Here is a 19572-nt window from a genome sequence, read left to right as displayed (position 1 = left end):
ATGTTCTTTGCGGGAGCTGGGACTAGTGGAACCCCGGTTCTGCTCTCTGTTTGAACATAAGAATGGGCATACTGGGTGACCAATGGTCCATCTAGCCAAGTATCCTGTCTTCCAACAGTGGCCATTGATAGATACTTCAGACGGAGTGAGTTTGGCTGTCATCTCAGTGAGAGGTAGTGTTTCTAGAAGGCATATACTAAGGGTAGAAAAATTTTAAACAACAGTAGATCTGATTTCATTGTATAAACCAAAAATTCTGTTAAATTAAAGGAAAAAAATGCTCTAGAAAATGTCAGCTAGTCCCCTCTTCAAAACATTCTCCGGCTCCGCCAAGTTCCCTTTGGTCTCTCTTTAGTTGACTTGCCTGTGCTCTGTCTATGAGATTTCTTTGAATACTCTACCTTTATCCATCCACCTTCATTAACTTTGGTCTCTTCATCATTTTCTTTAGGTTTGCCTTCTGTTTTCAAAGGCATACCTGGTATGGACTTTGGTTGATGGGGATAGTGTGTGTGCTTTTTGTGGTCATATGACTTTGATGGGTTGAATGTTGACTGGGAAGAACTGTACATTTTTCCAGAGCGTCTAGGTGTTGCAGAAGCAGTCTGTGGGCTTTTTCCACTATATCTTCCATTTATGGAGAGTCCAGAGTCACTGATATAACTGTTCCTGCTTTTGCCTGCCGATCTGTCCCTTTCTGAAGGGCTATCAGAAGCTGCACTAGAGGTACTACTTCCCTTTGAATTAAGATGTAGTGACGATAGAGTTCTCATCAGTCCATATGGGGTTGGAGATGAACTTCTGGAATGATTTATCGGTGTAATCTGATAGCTAATAGGAATTCGTGTCCGTCTTAGAGCAGCAGCATAGGAGTCTTGGTTGTGAAGATATGGTAAAAATTGTGTCACACTATTAGGACTGTGGGGATGGGAATGCTGGTGTGAAGTGCTTTTTTCCATTTGACGCATTCTTAGAGTGTGCATCCATTCAACATCTATACCTGAAATATAAATGGAAACAAGAGTCACATGGTTTGAATGGCCAAGAAACTGCATTCCCACTTAATAAAGACCTGTGATAAGGACTCAAAATATCTAGAGAGTAATTGCTGCTAAGAATGTAGCAAAATATAATATATCAGTCAAATTATTCCCCTCCCTCGCTGTCTGACAGAAATTAATCCCAGGTATTACAATATTCAATACAATGTTATTTAATGCATCAATTAACTGGTGCATATAGTGTCACCTGTGTGGATGATAGAGGTGAGAAATGGAAAAGACCTATTAAACCATTCAGTCCATCTACCCACCAAAGCAGGTTTGCTTCCTATAGGATGTTTTCTTGTGTTTTGTGTAGTCTAGTTTTAAATATCCCCTCTGATCTGTCTTCAGCTACTGCCGTTGGGAAATGATTCCACGGCCTACATTGCAAAGAAGAGACCTGTAAAAGAAGCTTGAAACAAAGAGCCACAATATCATGTGACAGGCTGGCTGTCCACCTGGACCACCAGCAAGTGCTCCAAGGACTACAGTTATGGAGCCAATAAAATACAGGAAGTCACAAAAATGGCCTATATACAGGGAAGGAAATCTGTTCTTTCAGCATGCTGTAGGAGACCAAACCACCCAGCTACTAGGCAGGGTGCTTATACAACTGTATAATCATCTGACGCCCAGTATTGCTGATGCTTTGGTCCCAAGTCACTCTCTACACTTACACCGACCAAAACGATCACTGGGGTTCACACATAAATTACATCAAATGAAGTGCATAGGCAGAAGTGATGCAAAACCTGATCTGAATTCATCCACCAACAACACAAAGACTTCCCGCAGAACTACACCACTGCAATAACAGAAGCAACACTCACCTTCCCGCCCTCCACCCCCCCCCCCCCAAAAACCATATGAATTCCTCCCCACCTTCTATTCCTTTGCCATCCAGCCATCAAATCACAGCTGGCAGAGGTATTCCAAATAAGGAATTGGATAACATAATCCAAACGCTAAGCACCAACCAGCATGAAGAGCCCTCATCCCATTTCACAGAAAAGATCAGCCAAGTATGTGAAGAACTAACTGCAGAAGTAAACTTGAAACAGGACCAGATAGTATTTACTGATATACCACTCCTGATGATGGAGCCCTAGAAGATGTAGCCCTTCTAGGGTCCCCTCATACATGATGAAGCCCTTAAAGAATATTCAAGGCACTACCTGCAAACCAGGTCTATACCCCTCTTGCAAAGCAAAAACCCCTGCAAACTAGAATAAGCAATGTTTTCTTCAGAGACTCAAACCTGCCAATTTTCCTGTTGTCCTCCAGATCCTCAGATAGCTGGATGAGCAAATTCTCTCCAACTCCTGCCCCTTTTCATCAAAATCACTGACAGAATAGTGGCAACCACATTCCAGTAATGTGACATCTGCCAACATACTGCATGCTTCACAATCAGGCTTCAGACCAGGGCACAGGACAAAGGACTAGTAGCACTAAAAGACATGCTCCTCATTGAAATGGATAGAGACTATATCTCAATGTTCATACTTCTTGGCCTTTCTGCAGCTTTGGACGCAGTTGACCGTAGGATGCTGTTGTCCCACTTATGTAACATAGATGGTGCATCATTCCAATGGCTTCCAACAGGGATTGGTGATGGACAACTGGTCCTCCCCTCAAAGTACCTCACTTGCAGGACCCACAGAAAAAGAGCTTGTCTCGCCTTCTGTTTAATATCCACCTAAGACTGCTTGGAGAGGGGGCAAAATGCTATGGGCTCCCCTGCCAATGCTATACCAGTGACACCCACCTGTAGATCTCACTTTGTACCGGCATAACCCATGAGATCACAAGGATGTCCCAATGCCCGAAAGAGATCATCACCTGGATAAAGAGCAGCTGTCTCAAACTCAACCCAAACAGAACTGAAGTCATGTTGGTCAGAAGGGGCAAATATGTTGAAGAAATAGCCTGGACATTGTCCTCCCCATTCCACAGACAAATTGCAGGGGAGAAACTGTCTAACTGGTATGAAGGGCTGGATTCCGATTCAACTCTTCATTAAGCCTACATGAACAAATAGCATCCATAGTGCCAAATGCCTTCTTCCACCTGCATCTGACTAGGAAACTGCTCTTTCATCCTGGATGAGGACCTGGCTTCTGTGGAACTGCATTCATCACCTCCAGACTGTACAAGGACTTGGTCCCGATTTTCAAAGTCATCAACAGGTCAGAACCACATCTCCATCTAGGACCCGCCAAGACAGCTCTGCACCTGTGGGACAATGCACTTTACAAAGCCAGAAATATTGTTCTCGATTGAGGGGATAACAGCTGTGTAATGAGGTCAGACTAATTCAGAGTCTAACCACCTTTAGGGCATGTTACAAGAAAACTTTTGTAAAAACCTTCCTGCTGCACCCATATCAAAATATAAAACATGGAAAAATAAAATTAGAATGAAGTCAAATTAGATAAACAAAGAAAATACATAAGATTCCTCAAAATTGATTATGATTATACATACGTTACAAGCAGATCTTTCTACAGCCAAGGAAGGGAGAAGAACAGAAGACTTCATGAGGTCCACTATTGACCTTGCCATGTAGATTTAATTTATTTGGGAAATTTATTAATCTACGTTGATGGATGCTTTAAAAATCAGAAGATAGAGAGAGAGCTAATTTTCAGAAGTTCTTAGCACCCACACCTTGAGTTGAAGCCCTTCTGAAAATCAGGCCTGTTTGTATGAGATGCCATACAATATATATACACAATATACATACAGGATGAAGCTGAAGTAATTTTGTTCAAAATAGATTTAAATGGATTTATCCTTTAAAAAATGCTAATATTCTAGCAGGAGACCATAGACTTGGCATTTCCAGGCTGCTTAAACTCAACTGAAATGCAAATAGCTATAGCAGAGGATTTCAGATTCCTCCATTTTATTGCTGGTTTTCTGAGGGAAGAATAGCTCTGTCATGAATACTGTCTTTTACTAGAGATGTTACCACAGGATCTGCAATGGGAAATTTCCAGAGATCTGGTTTTATGCACTGTCCTTTACAGTGTACACACAAACTAAATATCTTCTCTTCTTAGAGAGTTAATAGAAAATCATTCCCATTTTGTAGGCTTCCCATTTTGAAGTCCCCTAGTATTTGTTTTCCCTTCCTCAGGCTTAGTTGAATCCTGAGGGATTAAAATCACTTCAATTTTATGTCAAATATATCAAAAGGGAAGAGTCTTTCCTGTCAAGGGCTGACTGTGATGCCTCCATGTCAGACAGCTCTGTCTGCACACAAAGATGAACTCTCCTGAAAAAGATGATGTGAATGGCTTTCCAGGTTTCTTAGCCTTCTCCTGGTAAGTTACAGTTTTAAAGAAATGTGTGCAGTATGAGTATTTGCGCTTTCTAGGCACTGCATATTATATTCAATCGCCTCTGTTCTTCTCACTAGCCTGTGGATGCAAAACACGGACCTCATATACCTAGGAATAGCAGCCTCAGGACTTTAATTTGGGACTCTGGTTGTTACTATTTTGCAGAAGCACACCTGCTTCCTGGCCTCATGTGCCAAGCAGCCATCTCATAACATCAGGGAAACCACCACTAACTGATCCCCTGAATGAGATGCTCTCTTTGATGCAGCTGAAGTAGTACACTTACTGTTTTTAATGGCTGTTCTGTGTCACTCTTTGCACAAGGGTTGTCAGCTTCCTAGTGGAGACCTCACCTGTTTGTTGCAATGAAACTATTTCTATGCCTTGAATATCTCTGTGGGGCCAGAGCAGGTTTTACCTCTCCCTATTGCTTGATTCAGAGTTAGAAATCCTGATATCTTGGTTCTGACACATTCTGTACGCAGAATAAATATGTAGCTCAGTGAGTGTATGTCTTCCCTGCAGTGTTAATTCAGGGTCTGACCTGGGTGTTGCCCTTAAACCTCCCATTAATACAAAAAAAGCCCCTCACCCGAATTTGGTGGTGCTTTAAACCCAGGCTAGCTGGCCTGGCTGGGGGGAGGGTTAGAGCTCAGGTGCCACGTTCACACAGTGAGGATGCAGGCTTAATCACTTGAGTACTGATAGTCCTCCAGCAGCTTCCCACAATTCCCCCCATGCCTACAACTGTAGACAAGTTGTTCCACAATTCACTGGGAATGCATCCTACAGCAGCGCAGCTTACTGCAAATAACCATGGGAGATGCCTCCTGAAGTCCTAGCAACACACCTAGGTGAGTGCAGCACCAGCGAGGACACCCTAACTTGGGTCTGGGTTTGCAATGTGACTGCTCACACCTGGGCTAGGTTGAACTGGGTGCTAGTCACCTGAGTTAACTCTGCAATGAAGACAAACCCTTAGGGTTATAAAATGGCAGTGTCGATGTTTGGGCTCAGGCTGAAGCACGGGCTCTGGGTCTCTCTCCCCCACTCTCTCAGGGTCCCAGAGTTCGCCTCCAAACATCTACACTGCAATTTTATAGCCCCGCAGCTCAAGTCCCATGATCCTCAGTCAGCTGACACGGGCCAGCTGTGAATATTTTATTGCAGTGTAGACATATCTCTACAGAACATACTTTAGGTCCCATCTGCATTGCAAACTAGAGCTGTGTTACAACTGGGTCAGGGGACCACTGTCTTGTAACTAGATTCCTTGTCCTAGATGTGATTGTGGCCTAGGCAGCCCCATTATGCAGGCAGAGGTTGTGAGGATGAGGGGCCTGCACCGGACATCCTCAGACTGGCAGCTTTGGAACTACCCCGATCTCTCTGCGGGGTGGGACAAATCTTATGGCTCAGTAGGCATGATATGAAACATAGTAGCAATCCATTATTTTGTTGTTACTCTCATACATTATTTGTATTGCAGTAGTACCCAGAGACCCCGATCAGGACTCCATTGTGTGGGACACAGTACAGCCATATAATAGAAGACAGACTGTGCCCTGAAGAACTTGCAACCTTCATAGTGACAAGATGTAAAGGGGTGTAGAACCAAAGGAAGGGGAGGAGAGGGAGACAAGGGTCACAGTAGTGAGAAACAAGGCTGAATTATTAGCAAGGATATAATATGGAGCCAGCATAGTTTATTAACAAGGTGGGACACTATAATGATGCACTAACAGGCCAAATTCTCCAGTCTGTTGCTATCTGCTGTCGGTCTGTCTAATACCATAGTGCTACTAATATTAAACACATAAGCCCATAGTAGAACTGGCAATTTTAAAAAAAGTTTCCTATATTTGAATGTTGATGGGCTCCCTTTAGCTTGGGCTCAATTTTGCCTCTAGTTATGTGTGTCTTTATAATAACATGAGTTCTGAGGGCAGATTTTCAGGCAAAACTCCACTGACGGCAATGGAGTTACAGCAGGGCGGCGTTTGACCATCTGTGTCAAAAGTGCACTCAGCTCTGACAGAGGTCTGAGCAGTGCAGTGATCTCAGTTTAAAGCCTGTTTAATTTATCTCATTGAATAAACCACAACAAACACTGTTCATAAAGATTCTGGAACTGAATAATCACAAGTCCACGCTGGCCCAAGAGATCATGTTGAGATGTGTTGGAGATGTGTTGTAATGCAAATTTCCATTCTTCCTCACAGCACTGCTGGCATTTAGTCACTTCTGTGCAGGCTGGATTTACCCTCCAGTGCAGTGTGAGCTACACGCTGAAGCTCTTCATGGCCCTGCATGCAGCTCAGTGTCCATGGCTCTGATGAACACCCTGCCTCCTCTGCCAGACAGCGAGGCAGAGCAAGAGAATCCATATCACAGCATTGCTCCTAATACGGAGGCAGAGCAAACCTCACTGGCATTGTGGGAGCTGCCTCTGCCTCAGGATGCCCATGAACAGAACAGAGGGAGGCAGAAGGCAAGAGCTGACTGGAGTACTCCTGCCCCCTTGTGTGGTGTGGAGAGAGGAGGCCAGGATAACAGCCACTGAGAACACTCCCTCCACGGAGCCAGGAAGGGGCTGGGGGAAGACTCTCTTCCCCTACAGCTATTGGAAGGAAGAGATGGGAGGAGACACGGGGGGGGGGGAGGGGGGAAGATCCTCTTGCTCACAGCTGGCTCATTTCTTTTTTTCCTGGCTAAGAGTCAGTTTGTCAGCATATGGAGGCAGACAGATACATCTTCATCACACATTGATTCAACCAACGTTTGCCAGGCGGTATCAGGGCGTGACACTACAGCTACCGTGCGCTCCCTCTCTAAAGCCATTCAGTGACTATTCATGGATTAAAGTTTGAGGCCCACTGCTGAGACACTTTAGAATATGGGGTATATTCTCTCGGGGGGAAATCCTCAGCCCAGCATCCAGCCTGAGTAGCTGGACAGGGTGCTGAAAAGATGCGGTGGGCCGGGGGGAAGACAAGGACAATGACCTCCCACAAGCCAGTGGGTGAAGTTTACTTCAGCCCCACAAGCAGCAATCTGTATCTATAATGTGATCCCACTGCCGAACTGGACTGAAGAATCCTCCCAGTGGTGAAACTCCTGGCCCCACCCCTCCACCCTGAGCATGGAGCCCCTGTCAAGCTGAGCTCTGCCACGGCTGTGCCCTCTGTGCATAGCCCCTGGAATCTACCCTCCTCCCTTGTGCTGTGAAAACATTCATGGCTCCACTATCTGGGGGACCGCCATAGTCCTGGAAGCGATGACTGGACTTGCCCATTGATGCATAGGTCCAACCTCCATTAATGTGCTAAAGAGAAGAGTATGAAACCCAGGGCAAACCTACAGAGTTTCTTCATGCTCAGGAAGCTCGGGTGCAAACCTGCAGCACTTTAGTGTGCCGTGCAGATACTGCTACTGACCACTAAAGGTCCCACAGTGTGCTCTGACGTACTGCTGTCTCAAACTGGAGTACGTCAAAGCGTTACAGAACTTCTAGTGCATGGTAGCAGGATTCACATGGCCAGTTAGTGTGCAGCATGCTAGAGCAATGTAGATTTACACCCCTGCTTGCTGAGCACTGACACACTCTGCTGACCAACCTCCAGTTTGGAAAGGCTTGCATGATGGGCTCAGACAGATGGTAAAACTGTATGCATGTGAGAAAGCAACATTCAGACAACTGAAGACTGGACAGATGGAAGGAAACATCTTCAGGAGTACTAACAGGCTATTTAGTTAGGTCAAAAGATTGATTTACCTCCCATTACTACTTACAATTAAAACATCAGTGGCGACGTTAAGATAAACTATTGTAATGAACTTGCGTGTGGGCGCATGCATGGCCTCTACCTGATAGGGTCAGATCTACTCAGCTAGTTTTTTAGACCCTTTACTACTGATATCTAGCGCAAATTCTTCTTTAACTCAGATGGGAAGAGATGGTGGGTTTTGGAGCAGGATGACCTGAGTTCTGTTCCTGCTGTCTCTGTGAAGCTCCAAGTGGCATGGGGCACAGCATAGCGACAACTTATTGCCATGAATTATTTACAGTCTCAAAGATCCACTACTTTAGCAACATATACAGAATAATCCCCCTTTAACCAGGTTGGGCCAATCAGCACATGACTACCTAACATTTCAGGTGTCTCTCTCTCTCACGTCCCTCAAAGTTACACTGGCTTGCTATGGCTCTGCTGTGTTACCCCTGCATACATCCCAGCAGGACATCACAGCTACCACAGATCCCTGCCAAAGCAGTGAGACAGATCTATATTGCTGAAATAGAATTTTAGTTAGTGAGTTTTTGCTAGTCCTTCTTTAAAGGTTTTGCATCTTTCAGCAATAAATTTAATGCCATTCAAACATATTGACTTACTTGAGTTGGACCTGCTTCCTGGCCTGCCTTCCGAGTTTGGGAGGGAGGTCTGGATCATGAGCTGTACTGACTTCACCTCATCCTGAGCTTTCAGTTTACTCCATTTAACTGCATGTATGTGTCTGGTGGTTTTTGGAGCTCTAACATCACCCTATTCAAGAAACAGAACAGATTACGATTTAGGACACAACAAAACAAACTGCCATGCCAGTGACCTTCCAATAACACTCTGAGGGTGTTATCATTTCGTATACACGGTTTCTTTAGTAAAACCCTCTAGCCTGATCTCAGAGATTGTTAGAATCCAGAGGCTTTTGGATAACAGTTTTATGATTCTGCTAAAAATCTGAACATGAATTTCCCTTTCAGTTAATATCCTGTACGAGGGCAAGATTGAAATGCCTTGCTTTTTAACAAATATTTTAATAACTAAATCAAGTTACGCTTCAAGTAAACAGTCCTTTCTGCTAAAAGAGATAGGCAGTAGGCAGATATTGTTGCAGGGGTTCCCCTCATGGTAACTTGCCTACAGTAGCAAGCTCTTTAATCCTGCAGTCTGTCCCTGGGACTCCTCTGAGGCACTACCAGCTAAAAGGAACCTGGGGTTAGTCTTCCTGCCAGAGAAAACCACTGTTCTTCACTTCTGAGGCAAGCAAGCTAGGTCCAGAATTTTCCTATCTCTATAGCACTGCTTGAATCCATGCCTCAGGACAGAGCTGGGATTTCAATTATTAGCCTCAGTGTGAAGCATGCCGTTGGTCTTTATAAAACACTTTTTGTAAGTAAGCAAAACCTTTTAATACAAAGTCTAATTTCCATCAGGTTAAACAGTGCTAAATTGTCTCCAGATTTTATTTTATGTTTCTCTCCATTTCTCTTATCACCTTCTTCCTTCTCCTGTTGTTCCTCAGCTAATTAGCACTTCCCTGACAAGGTAAGAAACACATCTCTTCAACAAACACCAGCAATACTGACCACTGTTTAAATAAAAAAGTTTTCTTACTTGAGGGAGAGAGAGCTGTCCCAGCCAGGAGTCTGAACATACAGTCTCTGAAGACATCATTCAGTTTTTCATCAGAACTTGAGATTTTACAATTAATTATGCAGTGCTAGACCTTGATTACAGTATGCAGCAAAGTCAAAGTGCCCTGCTACCAGCTTTTAATGAAATCTTGCTTTAGGTTTTCAACTTGGATAAGTATTTGCCTTACTTTTTCTGTACTTACCTCATATGTAATAATACATTCTACATTCTGATCTTTTGCTATTCCCACAATCCATTTCTCCATTACAAATGGTGGCTGAAAAGGGAAAAATAAACAGAATGTGTGTGTGTGGGGGGGAAGGATTATTATTTGTCATTTGATTGCTTTATTATTACACCAAAAAGGTTTTTTTTAAAAACTCATTCCCTACAGCTTTTGTCCTTTTTCATGTGGCAAATGCATCGATATTTTCCCTATGTATTAATGGGACATAAAGAAACACAGTTCAAAATTGTTTACTTCCTTGTTTAGTAATTACTAAATTAACAGTAAAATGTATTTGCGGAGTATAGTATTCTTAAGCTAACTGCTTTTACAGAGGAAGCAGAAGAAACACAATGTTTTTGTAGGGACCTTAACATTTTCTTTCATTCTTTTTTAATTTCTTGGCAACAAAGAGGAAATTTTAAAAAACAACAAGAGCAGATACTTAGATTCCTGAAGATATTCTCCTCCAAGTTAAAAGAGCATAGAAGTATGCTGAATGTTAAGCTTATACCTGACAATCTCATTTTGTTTAATTTTAATACTGATAAAATTTTAAAAGAAAAAAAACATGCAAAGCCTTGAGAAATGAAATACAAAGAAATGTGTCTCACAAGAGAAAATGCAAAAACTAACAAATCTTAACACTAATAATAAAGGTTCCAGCATTCAGTGGCCACATAAACACAAGGACAGCATTAGTGTTAGTTCCAGTGGGGGAAATTCTGTGTCATAAGCCTATCATGGTAACACCATATTTTGTTATTTCCTATTATTCTCCCTGTTGAGGGTTTGGATCCAGCAGTTGTTTGTAAGACAAAACAGCCAATGAACATTGAATAAGGAATGTACACAGTTAAAGCCATTCATGAGAGTTTTTCCATCAGGGCATATTAGAGCAGCATTCTAATTGGCAATCAAGATGTTGCATATTTTTTCATTTAGAAATGTATATTGTTACACATTGCCAAGGTATTAGGGTGGGTCACATTAATAAAAAACAATCAATTACAAATGAACTGCAAACAGAGTGCCCTGCCTATCAAAACAACTTCCATCTCCTAGATTAAAATCAGTCAAGTCATTGGCTGGTAAATATTTAGAGGCAAATGCTAAAGTCAAGTTAAACTCCCATTGAGGTGGAGTTGAAGATGCTCAATATTTCACTGACGGTGCTCAATGTGGAATACATCCGACTACCCACTCCATTTCTTTGCCACATTTTCCCATTTTTGTAATGAAACAATGGTCACAAGCTGCATTTTATGGTGCCATTAGGGCTTGAGTTACTAAAGTTAACGGACAGGGTTTTTCCCCCCATTACTGTGACTTTTCTACGCATTGGCTGCTAACTACTTTTCTATGACTTTGTGGAATTAAGGTTCCATACCTTGCACGGAGCTCTGATCTTGGTTGTAAGGGTAGGGATTAAGACTTTATCACATTTGAGAGCAGAGTTTCATAACAAAGTCAGAGTTTTAAAAAAATACACATAGCACATGGAAGTTTCAGTAAGTGGAACATTTTCATCACTTGCACTTTTTCTTTCATTTCAACGTGGTAAACAAATAAAGAAAAAATACCATGGAAGTAAAAGAAGAAAATTTTAAATGATTCCTCTCATATTGCTTTATTGTTAGCCTGGCTTAATAGGGAAAATTTACAAATCACTCCCATTATGATACAAATCTTCAAAAATAATGCATTTTATTTAAAAGCTGTCAAGAGACTCAGCTTTTCACAAGCACAAAAATCTCTTGCTGTGGTATTTAATGTCTTTGTTTGAGATCTATGAATTCATGAAGGCTGTAAACAGAACCCTACCTTTGTCATTTTTAAAATCTCTACATCAGGTAGGTTAGTGTTGAATGTCACATCTTTTATGTAGGTTATTGCAATTTCATCCCCGTCCATCTCCATATACATTTTCCATTTACAGTCCTAGTATTAAAAGAGAGTAATACCATTTTAGAACAAGAAACAAAACAAAAAATAAACAAAATCAGCAAAACCCTCAATGTGTTAAAAACAAAGGTTTGGAATACATTCTTACTGGATTCTTTTCAGGATAAAAGTATCCAAAGTGAATGAACCTTTCCGTTTTCTTGGTAGCACTCCTATTAGTTCACATCCGAGAAACAGTGGTCATTATGATAGTGTTTTAGTTTCTTAAATGGTAGAATTTCCTCTGGGAGGCTCAGGGAAGATAGAGCATGTATATTTACACTAACAGGTAAATACTGTTTCAGCAGCAGGCATGGAAGGTTTCCATAAGCAAGCTGAGACAGAGTAACAGAGCAGTAGAGAGAAGCTGAGTTATCAGCTTTATTTCCAGTTAATACCAGTGGGCCCAGAGGAGTCCTTCCACGTGAATCCAAGAACAAATGATCATAGAGTCTAAGAAATGCCACTAAAAAAACTGCTTGAATAAAGGGGCAACAAGTTATTAGAGCCCAGTTATATCAGGTACCACGCACCCTCCTGTGTGATACTGAGAGCCCTCTAGTTCTGTTAATTTCAGTTAGAGTTCAAGGAGCTCAGGACTTCATATAAAAATAATAATTATGGCCCTGATCAAGCAAAGCACTTAAGCACACGCTTGGCTGTAAGCGGGTGAGTAGTCCCACTGGTGGGATTGGAGCAGTGGCTCTCAAACTTTTTTAGTGGTGACCCCTTTCACATAGCAAGCCTCTGAGTCCGACCCCCCCTTATCAATTAAAAACACCTTTTTATATATTTCACACCATTATAAATGCTGGAGGCAAAGCGGGATTTGGGGTGGAGGCTGACAACTCGCGACCCCACATGTAATAACCTCGCGACCCCCTGAGGGGTCCTGACCCCCAGTTTGAGAACCTCTGGATTGGAGTCACCAGTCAGAAGCACTCAACCCCTTGCAAAAAGCTTGATCCTGTGAAGTGTTGAGCACTCCGGCAAACCTCTTAAACACACTTAAAATTATGCCCATGCTCTGACTCATTGGCCTGGCCCTGGGAGTTTTAATTGAGAAGCAGTGTAGTCTATTTCTGTATCTTACTGATTGGTGGACAGAACAGAGAGACTGGGAGTCAGGAGATCTGGGGCCTCATTAGTGTGGAGCATTTTGAAAAACTGGCCTCTTCATTTAGGTTCTTACATGGATTACGAGCTCTGCTGAAATCTTGCCCCCAAGCTGCAATTGTGGCTGTGACACTGACTTGCCACATGGTCTTTGGCAAGTCTGTGTGCCTCAGTTTCTCCATGTGCACAAACTTAACACTGTGTATTTCTGTGTAATACTGGATATGGTCCAGAGACCATAGCAAAGCACTTAGAGATCACCACCACTTCATTTCCTATGCTTTGCACTGCAGAATCTTGTTTCAGGATGCCATTACTGTGTAAATCAGGAGTTTGTGCTGCTTTGGTGAAGTCTCCCTCCAAACCAAATCTGATGAACATCAATCTGTTTTGATAAAGAATGTGATTCAAACCACTATCTCCAAAGGAAAAACTGTAATTACCGCATTAAATATAGGGCCTGACAGGCACTGAGCACCTGGCAACTCCCAGTGACTTCAACAGCAAAGTAAAGGTGCATAGCAACTCTTTGAATCAGGCCCACAGGAAGAAGCCTCTTTGATAGGGTAATAAACCATTTGGGCCCAAACAGTTGTGGACCCAGCTATACTAGGAGCAGTGCATGAGCAAGGCCTTTTCTTCTTTAAACTGCAGTTTCATACAGTGAAATATGAAACCTTATCCCTTAAAACCCATACTCCTCCTCAAAATTCTGTGTCTGTCACAGGCCAAACCATTCAATTTGCCCTCTATGTCCACTGGAAAATGAACATCTTATTTTACCTGAGGAATATTGCTATTTCACCTTTTAAAATACTTATCTTTTAAATTAAAAAGAGACCAGCCCGATTTGTGGACAAGACACTTGTGGGGTCAGTTTACTAGTCAGCTACTTTCCCTAAGTATGTACTAATCCAGGGGTCGGCAACCTTCCAGAAGTGGTGTGCCGAGTCTTCATTTATTCACTCTAATTTAAGGTTTCGCGTGCCAGTAATACATTTTAACCTTTTTAGAAGGTCTCTTTCTATAAGTCTATAATATATAACTGAACTACTGTTGTATGTAAAGTAAATAAGGTTTTTAAAATGTTTAAGAAGCTTCATTTAAACTTAAATTAAAATGCAGAGCCCTCTGGACCGGTGGCCAGGACCCGGGCAGTGTAAGTGCCACTGAAAATCAGTTTGTGTGCCGCCTTCGGCACGTGTGCCATAGGTTGCCTACCCCTGTACTAATCTTTAGGTTTAACCATACCGTAAGCAACACTAGCTTTCTACAGTTCAAAGAAGCTTAAAACTAGAAAAGATTATTGCTCTACTTCCCCCTATTAATATATAGGCTCTGATTCAGCAAAGAACATAAATACATGCTTATGTCCATTTCAGTTCAGCACAGCACTTAATTCAAATTATTTAATTCATTGGGACTAAAGCATGTGGTTAAGTTCTCTGCTGAATCAGGGCCATAAAGGTCTCTTGAGTCAAGGCAAAGTTTACTACCTGGATAAAGTGGGGGGAAAAACATATATTGTGGAAGTGGAACATTAAAAAATACTCTGTTTATAAATATATTTACACAATGTCCTTCACAAAAGATTTCCCTGGGCACTTTACTATTCTAACACAAAGCCTTGTCAAATATCTATCTTTTCAGTTTTGATTTAAATAAATAAAACAGATTTAGCTTTTGAACTATGAAGAGGAAGCCAATTGCATAACTGAGGCACAAACACTCAAACTCTGAGTGCAGATCATTTCTGACTTATATTTAGAACAAGCCAATAAATCAGCAGCCTCTGAAAATGGCTATAGGAATGTAAGAGAAAAGCAAATCATAAAAGTATTTCAAACTCACTATTCCTAAGATCCATAATAGTAACACTTTAAAAACCAGGCCTTCTGTTTATTCCTGTGATCATATCACTCACCTTAAAACCAACAAATATTAATGTCAGTAATGAAAAATGAAAGGAAAACATAAAAGATCAGCCAGGGGCTTTAAACAACAAAACACACCTCTTGTTATAGCAGGTACAAAACTCTCTCGCTGGGGAGAGATCTCATTCCGGAAGGAGGCATGAATTTAGGATATGTTTCTAAATTCAGTTGTTGCAATAAAAAAAAAGTTTAAGAGTCGAGGAAAAATGGAAACAGCATCTTAGCAGGCAACTGGATATTGAAAAATGTAAGATGTAATGCAAGATGAAACAAATATGAAAAAAATGCTGGTCATGCTGGTATTAAAAGTAGTAGCATGTTGATGATTTAGGTCCCTGGTAGCTCCTTTACATTCTTAGCTATTATCTATCTCAGCTGCTGAAACCTGCTGTTTTAAAGACATAAGAGTCGAACATCTAGTGACAGCACCTGGGTTATTTATCATTATGTATAACCCTGCTACACTACATTTTATTATGCCGGATTTAAGGGAAGATAACACAAGTATGGTTAATTTGCTTCTCTTCTTTTTATATATAGTGTCATGACCTGCCACTGCTTAGTCCCATGAGATATTTTTAACCAAAAAGAAATCCACAAGAAACTCTCCCTAAAAATTCCATTAATAACCTTTTGTAGCGTGTATAGGTTGCAGGGTCTGGAACTAAGAATGTTTTAATCTCTTCAGCAAAACAATGTCTCATAATGATGTACAGGACTATTGCTGTACTGATGAAGAATCATACATAATTCAGCACCTTTCACTTGGCACCACTGTGATATCCTCATTAGTAGTGGCTCACAGTGGCTGTCAGATGGTGTCCATGCGAATGCAGGCATTATATTGTCTTTGAGATGTGCAGCTGCTTCCATGACACTGCCAGTATATAAAAACATGACGCCAGTTTGTTTTATTTAGTGCTAAACCTTCCAGTTTGTAAAAACAAGGCTGACACAGAGCCTGACATGAGGCAGTGAAAATAATTAGCTCTCATTTTCTCAGCCTCCTATTTCCTTCTCCCTGCTGTGTTCTCTTTCCACTAAACCACCACATGTCAGTCGAAATGGGAGGCAATTAGTGGGCTCATTTCAGTCCCCACAACTGTGCTGAAAAGAAAGTATTTATGATGGCACAATGAACAGCTGAAAGATTAAATAACGTTTGCCTTTTGAAAAGAAAATGACTTCTAGCTAAATGGGCAATTTTTGATTATTCTCAAACAAGCTTAGAGTAGTTGGTTTTTAAAATACAAGAAAGGAAAATGAGTCATTTTTAGGTGAAAGAATCAAATAAAACTTGACACAGTAATGCAAATAACTGATGTTTTATTGCAAAATATGTAAATGTGTTATACCCTTAACAATGGCTCATGTCTCAGGTCAGGGCAGATTGTTGCCAACCAGACACCGGTACAGAGGAGGTTGCTGCATTACATTTTTTGTTTCAGTTTTGTATGGGGAGGGAGAAAGGGGGCTTTAGAGAGAGGTGCTCTTAAAAAATAAAGAAACAATGCCAGTTAAACATACATTTCTATAATTGATTGCCTGCGTGGTTACTTGAAGGGCCTGATCTTTCACTCCTCACTCAGGCAGAAGTCCCAGATCAATGGGAATTTTGCCTGAATGAGGAACGTAATATTGGGACCTTACTGTAGCTAAATATGCAAAAATATCTTTCACTTGCTATTATCTTTCGTGTAAATCCAGCATAATAAAACATAGTGTAGCGGGTTATACATAATGATAAATAACCCAGGTGCTGTCAGTAGATGTTCAGCTCTAATGCCTTTAAAACAGCAGGTTTCAGCAGCTGAGACAGCCCGAGTTCTGAGACAGAAATGGTTCTGAGATTAGCTGCCATGTTTAAAAAGGCCTGTCCTCACTCAGTGGTTGCAAGCAAATAAGGATTTTTAGGGCCCTGATCAGCATCATAAAAATAAATTGCTAGTTCACTTGTTTGTGAATGCAATATTTTAAAGGTGGAAGTGTGAAAAACAGTATTCCCTTTTCCAAGCACTGACTATATCTTCATGCCATTTAACAAACCCCTGTACTTTTGTAGACAGCTCTCAGTTACCACTAGTGACAGACAGCTCCAAAAGTGGTGCAGGGGTGTAAGCCCAACATGCCCTCAGAAAGGATGAAATCCACCCTCCAATGCTGTGGGCCAGTGCCAGGCTTTCCGTGCTACTTTCACTCCGCAATGGGACTGTGTTGGGGCACGGGGTGGATTGCCTTTAGGTGAAGTAGCTGTTCAGGGGTTCGCAACAGTCTTTTTTGTGTGCTCCCATCCCAAGGGATTTTGTATATCAGCCCAGGAGAGGCTGGTGTGTAAGGAGGTTTGGGGTAGGCTGGGGCAGTACCATTGCATCCACAGTTGCCCATGTGGAGATGCAGTGGCTATTATGGAATACCCTGGTGTGAGGTTGTGTTGCAAGCCAACAGACTGTCTATGCGTTGGGAACTGCATATGTTCCTGTAGTGATCCCTGTACAAAGACAGATTATTGGGGCTTTGTGTGTATGAGAATGGGGATGGGAAGAGGGCAATATCATCCAAATTGGGTGTACTGTAAAAACCCAGATATATCCTAAAAAGGTTCCATAGAAAGGCAAGTGAGCAAGTTACTCAGCCAAAACATTCTATGAGCCTGCATATACCTCTTTACAGTTCAATAAAAATGTGCATTTCCTATGGGAATTGCTGCACTGCATCCTACAATCAACACCTTTGAAGAGTATGGCCCTGCTCCTGATCTCATTTACACTGATGGTGTTCCTAAGCACACTGAAATCAATGGAATGGCACATGTTTTACACTAGTATCAGAACAGAATAGGCCCAGGTGTTCCCTTCTTGACAGAAAACCTGATGAGTTCAGAGTACCTTGTGCTAAAGTTTCAACGAGCGGATACTGTATCATTGATGCCTACCATTTTGCCAGACTAAATGATGCTCCACTTTGACAGATTAAATTAATCAGTTTAATTATTCTGTAGTTATATTTATTTTATTGCTCAGGGTTTTTTTCAGTTTTACAAAGAATATATTTCTCTTTTCTCTGCTTTATTAGAATCTACACAAGTCTGCTATAACAAATGATAGAAGACTGTGATTATGCTTGGACTTCTATACTATATTCCGGAATTTTTAAGTGCTGAGACATCTTTGGGACTAAATTAAATATTATTAGACTAGAAAAGTTTATGTGCAAGAGATTAAAGGCATTCAAGGGTCTTGCATAGGAGGTTGTGGATCACAAAAAATATTCCAATAGAATTGAAATAGGCAGTGTTGTTAACATACCTATGTAATGTGTGTGAGGTACAACTGAAAAGCTGGAAAATAGGAACTTCTTAATTTTGGATATGGAATGTAGCTCTAACCCTTCCTGCCATGATTTTAACCTGATGAGTTCCCCAAACAGCAAATTAAATTGGTGTTGACAGATAGTTTCTGTTGGAAGTAAGGAGTGTTTATAAGGAGAAAAGAGCTACTAGCCTTCCTTTACTTTATAAGTCTCAAAGAGATGGGAAAGGGTGGAAGAAGCAGTTGGTTTTGAAACCAGCAGTTCAGGCCATCCAAGTCTGATTTACTCTATGGCTCCGACCAGTTTTAAAATGAATCAGACCTGTGCTAGTTGTAACTGGGTTTAAATGAGTGTGTGGAAATACATTCTCCTGTATGCACACACCAACTCACAATGCAAGCAAAACCAGTTGGAAAGTTAGAGAGAGAGAGAAATAAAACACAAAAGAAGGAAGTTTCCACAGTTACATGAAGAAACCCACTAAGAGCTCAGTCACTGATTTTTCACGAGTCCCTAGCGAGGGGCAGTGCATTGTTGTGCTAGTTCAGGTGCAACCTGGGAAACATACTCAGAGTGAGAATCTGCCTCCTGGATTCCACCTGTTCTGCGGGGGAAGCCCCCATGTGTCAGGCAGATAGCTGGTGCAGAGTACTTCCCCCAAAACTTTAAGGCCTTATGCTCCTTACTCCATTACATGGCTGCACAAGGCAGGGCACTGTGTGCACCTAAAGAAATGAAGCTATATAGCACCACAAGTTATGGGTGCCTGAGAGCACTGGGAATGTACAAGCAATTCACATTGCAATGGGAAATCCATCTTTACAACTGGAAAATGCTTCAGATAAAAGAAATCCAAAATACAGTGAAAAAGAAAGGAGGAAATCCCCACGCAGCAAACCAAGAAGATTTTGCCCATAAATGAGACAAATTCAATACTAGTCCAAGCCCCCAGCCTCCACTGGGATCTCAATTTACCTCCTTTTCACAAAAACCTGTTGTCTCATGTTCAATATGATAAAGGATTTACATAAGAAATTCTCAGTCACAAAACTGAAGTTAAAGAAAATGCTTATGAGGAAACAATCTTATTTAATTCCAAACTTTCTGTACCACTGTTTTTCTTGTACCCATCCATCATTGATTCAGCATTGTACTTTGAAATTTGCTCAGTGATTTTCTGAATAGCAGGATTCATATTATAAATGGAAAATATTTCTACAGATATTGGGCCCTTTG

At 41.4% G+C, this 19572-nt stretch overlaps 1 protein-coding gene across 1 annotated transcript in view; it reads right to left on the bottom strand.

Annotated features, from left to right (window-relative positions):
* Window positions 1-308: 308 nt before the first annotated feature.
* The window catches only part of MAP3K20 (mitogen-activated protein kinase kinase kinase 20), a 134421-nt gene continuing 115157 nt past the window's right edge, over window positions 309-19572 (bottom strand). Inside the window, exons 16-19 of the mRNA XM_065413487.1 lie at window positions 11858-11974; window positions 10010-10084; window positions 8784-8934; window positions 309-1000 (exon numbers count right to left, since the gene is read on the bottom strand). Of these exons, the coding sequence (XP_065269559.1) occupies window positions 309-1000; window positions 8784-8934; window positions 10010-10084; window positions 11858-11974 (1035 nt within the window). The remainder of the gene's footprint in view (window positions 1001-8783; window positions 8935-10009; window positions 10085-11857; window positions 11975-19572) is intronic.

This window comes from Emys orbicularis, chromosome 11 (assembly GCF_028017835.1).
Source record: "Emys orbicularis isolate rEmyOrb1 chromosome 11, rEmyOrb1.hap1, whole genome shotgun sequence".
Classification (NCBI taxonomy): Eukaryota; Metazoa; Chordata; order Testudines; family Emydidae; genus Emys; species Emys orbicularis.
This window is presented reverse-complemented; position numbering and strand designations above follow the sequence as displayed.